The sequence below is a fragment of the Conger conger genome, chromosome 7 (assembly GCF_963514075.1).
Source record: "Conger conger chromosome 7, fConCon1.1, whole genome shotgun sequence".
NCBI lineage: Eukaryota > Metazoa > Chordata > Actinopteri > Anguilliformes > Congridae > Conger > Conger conger.
Window position 1 is genome coordinate 24,514,358 of NC_083766.1, and position 9,039 is coordinate 24,523,396.

The 9,039-nt window shown below is 39.6% G+C and overlaps 1 protein-coding gene across 8 annotated transcripts in view; it reads left to right on the top strand.

Annotated features, from left to right (window-relative positions):
• Positions 1-4,141: 4,141 nt before the first annotated feature.
• The window catches only part of LOC133132607 (transcription factor COE1-A), a 156,223-nt gene continuing 151,325 nt past the window's right edge, over positions 4,142-9,039 (top strand). For 6 of the 8 annotated variants that reach the window (XM_061248128.1, XM_061248132.1, XM_061248131.1 and 3 more), the window contains exons 1-3: positions 4,142-4,189; positions 7,344-7,462; positions 8,217-8,373. In XM_061248128.1, the coding sequence (XP_061104112.1) occupies positions 4,142-4,189; positions 7,344-7,462; positions 8,217-8,373 (324 nt within the window). Of the gene's footprint in view, positions 4,190-6,735; positions 7,463-8,216; positions 8,374-9,039 lie in introns of those variants that run through there. The other 2 variants (XM_061248130.1, XM_061248133.1) reach the window with 1 other exon arrangement.

Here is a 9,039-nt window from a genome sequence, read left to right on the forward strand (position 1 = left end):
AGTGCTGATCAATCTCTGGGAGAAACTCTGGAGTCTTACTAAATTGTAAAAAAGTAAAAGGCCTCCCCGTAATTTTACACAGATCACCTGGATTTGCTAATTAGCACAGTTCTACTGCCAGGGGGTAGAGCTAATTGGGGGAATCGGCTGGGTGAGTTCATGGGTGTAAGAAACAGTCATTTTCACTTTCTGACCCTGTGGCTTTCCCTTTTCTTTTTATTAAGTAACATTGAATACAGAGCATATTCAAGTGACATTCATAAATCATTTTCTATTACATTGAATAACAAAAGCACGAACAATAAAGTGCCAGGGGACATAATATACATATCAAGCCAGAATATATTAATGATTCATACAAATATATCAAAGGAGGTGCACAAATTTACAGTTTTGATAGCCTTCTTGTGGAGAAGATCGTTTTCATGTATTGTCTGGTTTCAATTTAAAAAATTTCGAATAAGGCTTTAGAGTTATTAAATTTGGATTTGTGGATAAGAAATCTAGCTAAGATAATGATTAGGTTAGTAACATAATATTCTTTGATTTTATTTCCTTTACTTTTATTGAAGACCCCGTGGCTTTCCACTTCTGTCTGTAGCAGCAGTGTTGCATCACCGAAGCGGCAGTCACCGCATCCGCAGAAGCGAATACGGCAGAGTGAGATCGTGCTGCCTCCGATTCCTGCGCGACTTCAGCTCCCTTAAATCCGGCGACAGGAACGGGTAGAGGGAAACGTAGGCCTACATTCCGGAACCACAGGCCAACTACAGTTCCCCCGCATCCTATAATTTCTGCTATTCCGCCAGAGATTTTCGAACGAAGCACAGGCCCTCACCCCTTTAAAAATGATCATGCTAAACAGAGACGCAGAGACATTCATCTTTCTAAAAACAAGGCCGCAGATATTTCACATGATATCTGACAGGAGTTCAGCATTCACAGAACAACAGGTCTGATCACACATGATTTCTGACAGGAGTTCAGCATTCACAGAACAGGTCTCGTGTTCATTTCGTCTTTAAAAAAAGAGAAGGGAAAAATAGAACATAATTCTGATCCAGGATTCTCCATCTTGTCAAAGGAAAAACAAAATCCATTCATTTAAGAATACGTCTCCAATGTTAAAATGTTTTTAAAATCTAAAGACGCCATGGTAAGATATGTTTTGTCAACTGGTAAATTGGGATCATTTAGAAATGTAGTCTCTGACTATACGGAGCCACCATCTGGATTTGGGAGATTTTGTGTAGGAGCGACTTACTCTCCCGAGAGTCTCTCCTCCGAGTCTCTACTGACACTGTAGAAAATATTAGGAATATCATACAACCTTATACAAACATTAAGTGGTTTGACTTAATTCATAGGTCTAACTTCTAGTTGCATAACGTTATAATCCACCAACATATTTCTATAATATTAACACACATTCATAGACAATTGAACATGATTTCCGTAGCAAGAATTTTAAGTACAGTACTATTTTTTAATAGACCATAGTTTACCACAAGATGGCGCTATTGCCACACAAAGGTGTCAGAAGGACTTGTATGGCCTTAAGACGCCGTCAATGTGAGTGAGATCACGGCTCGAAGCAGTCTCCAGGAACTTAAATCCACTGGACTCAAAACTTTCCATCAGCCTATGTGAAACAAAAAAAAATGGACTATCGGTTGATTCTACACCAGTGGCTTTGGAGGGTTATCGATGTTTTTTTTTGCGTGGCTGTAATGAAGTATGATTCTTTAGGCATTTGAAAATTCAAACGATAAGCACAGAAGCTGAATTAACAACATCTATAACCACAACTCAACCAAATCGGTAGGCTATATTTCGAACTACCGTATTTTGAAGAAAAGATTGGCCACTTGCTCGATTGTTGTATTATATTAAAATGTAAATGTAATACTTGATTAAAATGATATATACATGTTAAGCTTTAGTAATTGTGGCACTGAAAATATGAGCAGTCAACAGGCATAGCCTATTTATCGGCTCGATGCTTTTTATTATAGTGCTGTGCCCAATACATAATAGCCTATTAACTAGTTATTATACTTTACTAAACTATAACCTTACATTTCTCACAACCCATGGCGTATTCATTACGAATAAATAACCGTTAATAATACTTCATAATTGACAGACTGCAGATATCAGACCACAAAAGAATCAGGTACATGACATTTGTTTAATGTTAGCGACCACTTTATTAGGAATTTATTAGACTTATTTATTTGACTTATAGGTCTTCTGCTGCTGTAGGACTTCCCTTCAAAGTTAGACGTGTGTTCAGCGATGTGTTTCTGCGCTGAAGAAATGACACCTCTATTTACTCATTATAATAAGGTAGCTAAGTTAACAGATGAATCCATACTATTGCGTGTTATATCAATTCAATAATATTGTTATATTTATTAAATAATAATACTTGTAATCTCTTGCCTTAATTCTATTGGGTAGATATGGTGCATTATTTTTTACAGTGCATACAACTGTGGTAACGCGTGGTTATTTGAGTTACTGTCAGTTTGAACCACTCTGGCCCTTCTCCTCTGACCTCTCTCAGGTGTTTTCCCCACAAAATGTCTGTTCACTGGATGTTTCTTATTTATTTTTGTTTTGCGCCATTCTCTTTAGAGACTGTAGTGCTTCAAAATCCCAAATCACCAGCTTCTGAGGTACTCAAACCACCCTGTCTGGCACCAACAACAGTTCCATGGTCAAATTCAGTTAGATCACTTCCACATCCTGATGTTTGGCCTGAACAACAATGGAACCTCTTGACCTTGTCTTAGTGCCTTTATGCATTGATTGCCTAATTCGATATTTGCATTGATGAGCTGGTGTACTGGTATACCTATTAAAGTGGACACTGAGTGTATATACTTTTGTAAATTTCCATAGAGTAGCATAAAAATCAAGTCAACAGGCTGGACTGTTGTGTAATGTCAAACATCCAGTCATTTGTCCTTCACAGCAGTTATGTGTGAGGTGCAATGCTCTACCGGCTGACAGATATTGACAGACAGATCACTGGTATTATGAAGCTGTGCCCTTTACTTGTGGATTCATTCAGGAAAATTCCTGTGTCAATTTGGTACCTGCACCTGATCACTTTTAAACACCCCAAGCAGGTGGAGAAATGTGTGCCCCTTCAATTTCGCTCAGGTCTCCCCTCTCTCTCTCTCTCTCTCTCTCTCTCTCTCTCTCTCTCTCTCTCTCTCTCTCTCTCTCTCTCTCTCTCTCTCTTCCCTTGAGGTAACACATACTATTGACTAAACTACAGACTTTGTCCTAAAGCCAGCATGCGCAACATGTTTGTGTGATGTGTTTGCATACACTGCTGTGTCCTTACGCGTGTGTATGAGTGTATCCGCAAACGTTCGTGTATGACTGTTTAATTGTGTGTGTACGCCTTTGCCAAAATCACAGGGATTCGCAGGATTAAATGACAGCGTCTAAATATGTTATCAAAAATGTCCACCTGTTTCACTAATGTCATAACAGTTAACTCTGAGGACAAGAGTAATAAAGTACATACACTGCACATTTTACAGTGGGAGAAGTCATTCTGCAGTCACGCAGCGACACCGAACGGAAAGCTCACGGGAGCGTCTTGTATGTTAATCGCAGTACCTTTCGGAGAGGAGAGTCAGAAAAAAACACAAGCGCAGCTCATTAGTGTGTGCTCAGCTGTGCGCGGCTGGAGGCTCGCTAACGTGCGGTAACCGTAGCCCCAGAGCCCAGCGGAGCCATCATCCCTCCTCTCTGTTTTTAACCCCCCATCCTCCCAGATTGGGACGACGAACCAGAGCACCATGACCTCCCCCCACACACACCTCTTTTTAAACAACCCCCCCAACCCATGAACCTAGCTCTGTCATGCTCACCATTTAAAATCATCAGGCATTAGCTGTCTGTAAATATCTTTGTTATTGAATTCTGGGATTCCTTTTATAGTTCGCTCCATCGCTTGTGGAGCGGAGCGGATATAAATACTGTTTGCCCAGGGGGGCTAGGCCCTGCGGCTGCTTCTCTGTCAGTCCGGGGCTGGCAGCGCTCTTTAGAAGAGCAAGGGAAAATCAAATAGCTGTGTTGAAGGACAACTTGGGAAGTGTGTTTGGGTGTGTGTGCGCACATGTCTGTCCACTTTGTCATCTGTCTGTCCGTCAGCTTTACCTTCTCGGTAGGTGTCACTCCATCCGCATCTTCATCGCTAACCACTTGTGCTGGCACTGTTTTAAAATAACTCCCTCCTTTTATCGTGTAAAGCTCGATGTAAGTCGGCACATTAATGTAATCAAATTCTGTATCCGTCTTCATTTTTTGTTTTACTCTTGCGCATATTTCCACAAACATAACAGAATAAGTTTTGGTCTTTCCCTACTGCAATTTAGCACATGTTACAGCACCACCCAGTCTTCGAAGAGTTGTCATTACATGTTTTGCATTTTCATATCGTCATTTCACGACCATGAATGAAACTGTATTATTTTGCTCACGGGCGATCTGTATAAACATCGAAACGTTAGAAGAGTTAGCCTATGCATTGCGAATGCATTAAAATAGGCTTGTTTTTGTCGAATGTGCTAGAACCATCATAAAACGCTGACAAAATAAACGTACAGTATGTGCAGGTGTTGCATCTTTGTAACATAATTATCCATTAGTTTTAGTCATAATTAATTAATCTAAAAGTATATGTAACGGACAGTTGCTCAGGTTTTTATACGGGTACACTTTATGGACCATCATCCCTCGGGGCGTTTGACACATTTAGACTCTAGTGCTCTAGAAGATGGAGCTGGAAAAAGCCGTTGGTCATTAACATTGTCATCATTTGGCTAATTGTTGCTTTTGCTGCTTTTCGTCACTGGACACCTTCTGTGGTGTGGACATCTAATAGGAAAAGTCCATTAAAATTCGATTTTGAGCAAGGGTTTGTTTTTTAAACTCGGTGCTTCATAAATTAAACTAAACGCTTGTCTAAATTAAACGAAGCAGCGAGAACTCTGGCTTGTGTAAATGGAGCTTTTCCAAAAGCCTCGCGCAACGCATTCCTCAGTCGCACTAACGGCTAAAATGTTTTCGAGGAGGATTTTTTTTCTATTGCATCTCAGCAATTTCTACACAAACAAAGCATTAAAATATCCCCCAAAGCATACTCCTCGCTCATTAATTTGGTGGTAAACATTTCCCCCCGCTTAATTGATTACTCTTTTTATGCTCCCTTTAATTTAACGTTAGCGCTTCTGTATTTAAACGAAAAAGACTTTAGGAACTAGTTCGGGGTTGTTTTTTTAGACACTGTTAATATCCGTAAACAAATTGAACAATTTCCATGAACTCAAAAAGGTAAATGGACTTCGAAAAAGACAAAGTGGGGTCTGTTCCTAGTTGCAGCAAGAAAGTAAAAGTTTGTCATATTTTGATGGATTATGTTTGCCTGTGAGAGCGGAAGGTGAATGTGTGTATACGGAGGAAAGAAACCGAAAAATTGCTAGAGTAAGATTTTAAAGCCTGGGCAAATTTCAACGTAGAGTGAAAGTTTGCTCTGCAAATTAGCACATACAAGCTTTAAATCTGGTTAAATCGGTTAGTTGGCCAGTAAGACCGGAGAGAGACGTCGTATAGCCCATGGTTGCGTGGGAAAAAAAAGTCTAAATTCGCCTAGACATAACATAGGCTAAACGTGTGGATAGCAGAGTAACCTAAGTATCGCTTTTAATTGGTCTAATTTAGCTACGGTGTCATGACATTTGCTTATTGTTAGTGTATGGTAATGCAGGGAAATGAGATCTATAAAGGGCTGCGTCTGCTATGGAGATTTATGTCCCTAAAAATGCGGTCCAGAAAATGCTACCCCAACAACTCCAAATATATTTTTTCCATGGTAATATGTCATCTTTTTAAAATCTAAAGCTGCTGATAAATAAATCTATATGACTGTTGCAAATGTATTTAACCCTCCCTAGATTACTTGATCTGAATACATTTTAACGTACTTTAAACCTTGTAAAAGGTGACGAATCTGAAAGGTAGCTTAATAGTATTATTATTATTATTATTATTATTATTATTATTATTATTATTGTTATTATTATTATTATTATTATTATTTTACATATTACAGAATCGGTGAACGCACGAATATTTTAACTGGCAATCTGTGCGCAGTGGGCCATCCCCAAATAGCACTAGTAGGTCTATATTTGACACCAGACATAAAAAAATTACAATGGTGAGCAAAGTTAGGCGACAATTATTCGTCCAAATTATTCTGAGAGTGAGTCTGTCCATTGTCGAACCCCATTTATTGCAGGTGCTGTTGCTGACGCTCACCGTTGCTCAGGGATATGGATTCGAAATGCCTCGCTATAGTGCAGTAACCAGCACGTGTCTGGCCGAATGGCAGCAGGCTAATTGATCAATAAAATGAATCAAATTTCCTTCTGATGCACAGCGATATTTATCTGGATGCGGAGCTATCTCTCTTGACATCTGGCGCCGTGAAACATGTTGGTGCTCAGCGACTTCTGCAAAAATGCTCCGTTTAAAGCGATTGGGACGGGCTTGAATACTTAACGAGGCGATGGGAGCTGCTATTGGCCAGAGTGCGGGTTTGCCTGTGTTTGGGGGCCGGCCATCTCGAGTAGTCACTCCCTCTTCCCTTTGGGGCTAATGTGCTCGTGTTTAGCTCTCAGAGATAGTCAAATCGGATTCCTTGGGGAAGGGACACAAATCACTCCCATTTTAACAAGGGGAATAACACGGGATATGCTGCCACAAGGGCCCACCTTTTCTTGATTTGCCATTTCTCATTCATTTGCTTTTTACACAAAGATCTTTGGTGGAAAAAAAGACTAAGGAAGAAAAAACTTGTCAGGGAATGATGACACACGATCTCGCACCGTCTGGAAGCTATACTTGATCCCATTGTTTCTTAAACTGACATCTGAGCCTTTTTTTACGAAGGCTCTTAATACAGAAGGGACGTGGGCTAATCTCAAGTGAGCTTTTTGCGCTGTTCTGTTAAACTGACGTTTTGAAAAAAAAAAAAATCTGGAACGCGCTTTCCTGGTGCGGAAACCTGGATACTGATACGCGTGCTTCTTTGATACAGTTTGTTTTTGTTTTTGTTTTATTTTGTTTTTGTTTTTTAATTCAAGAAAAGGAAGTAAGAAAACAGACACCTGCGTGCAGACAGCGCACTTTCGTCCGCACGTGGTTAAGAAGCATTTTTTTTTACCCCTGATCTGAAGAAAGGGAATCGGGGAAATAAAGCATAAACGGATATCGAGGGAAGTCTGAAACAATCTGTTTTCATGTTCGGGATTCAGGAGAGCATTCAAAGGAGCGGGAGCAGTATGAAAGAGGAGCCGCTCGGATCGGGGATGAACGCGGTGCGAACATGGATGCAAGGAGCCGGGGTGCTGGATGCAAACACGGCCGCCCAAAGGTAAGCACCGCGGCTGCTGGTGCCCGCCTCCGCGCACAAGGACACCCGTGGAACAAGGATTGTTCTTCGCTTAGCCTGCCCGTGCGCTTCGGTGCCAAAGCAGGCACATTGGAGATGGAGATGCGATCGTGTAACGTGACGTTCTTATGCTCACTGACGATTTTTGTTTTCGTGGAAGTTCTAAATTATAGTAGCATTGCGTTTTTTAATTTTCGTTCTACTTCCAAGCTCGTGAGGCTGAAAACTGAAGACTGGCACGATTACCTCCGGACCGCTGTACTACATGGTGTATTAATGTAAAAAAGAAGAAACAACGAAATAGAAATAGCTTAAACCAGGAAAATACTTAACAACAACAACAAAACAACGATAATCATGATAATACCACTGTATTATTGTATTATGTAGCCCGCAGAAGGGGCAACTGAATGAGATGGATGCTACCCATGCTCAAAGTGTGAAGGAAAATAGTTTTCTGGTCAAAAACAGAACACAAATTGTTCACATTATTTACATTAGCGATTACAATTACGACGGAGTAGCCTACTTTAAAATCTATACTACTACTTTAGTGACTAAATTGAAAATCCAACTAAGTAAAACATGGTATATCGGTATGTTTCTTGTTAATTTTTTTTTATTTTACTTTAAGTATGACGCCCATACGAAAGTATGACGCCCAAATTAAATTGTGTTAGGCTCCGTATTTATTTGCTTTTCTGACACCGTCGCATCTTCACACGTCTGTCCGCAGTGGAGTGGGTCTTGCCCGGGCGCACTTCGAGAAGCAACCGCCGTCAAACCTTCGGAAGTCCAACTTCTTCCACTTCGTTTTGGCTCTGTACGACAGGCAAGGACAGCCAGTGGAAATTGAACGGACTTCTTTCCTTGGCTTTGTTGAAAAGGAAAAGGTGAGTTTTTTTCCCATATTAATGTTATAAAAAATAGGCAATAATTTGAATTCCCACTCGATAGCACATTCCTTAATGAAATCTTAGTCACACATAAATAAATATGGATAAGAATGGACGTCCGCGGATATACAATATTAAATAAAGGGAGGACGTGTGATATCTATACAAATTTGCATGCTCATATTTTAAGATATTTTAAATATGTAATTTTATGATTAACTACATTTCCAGATGGGATGTTTTTGGCAATAAAACATACAGACATTCATATTAAACATGTCGTTTTCATAAATACGCGTTCTATAGTTATGTTATCAAATAATTATTTATCTTTATGTGTTATATTGTTATCATACCATAATTAATAAAACATGAATTCATACTATTTGTTTATAGTATAGGCTACAAATGTTTAACATAAAATAATTTCCCCATATTAGTTTCCAAGGCATTCGAAGCTTCTGTTGAATGCCTTGGAAATTGTATAGCCCACTTCACTTCCACTCATTTCTCGTATTTTATTTATTTTTTATTTTTTAAACCGATTCTTGTGAATTAGTCCTCATTTTCACTCGACTTGTATTCTATAGCCGACATGCTTGTCAAACTACTGAACCTACATTTGCTTTTAGTCCACAGTCATGTTTTAGTTTAGATTTATTT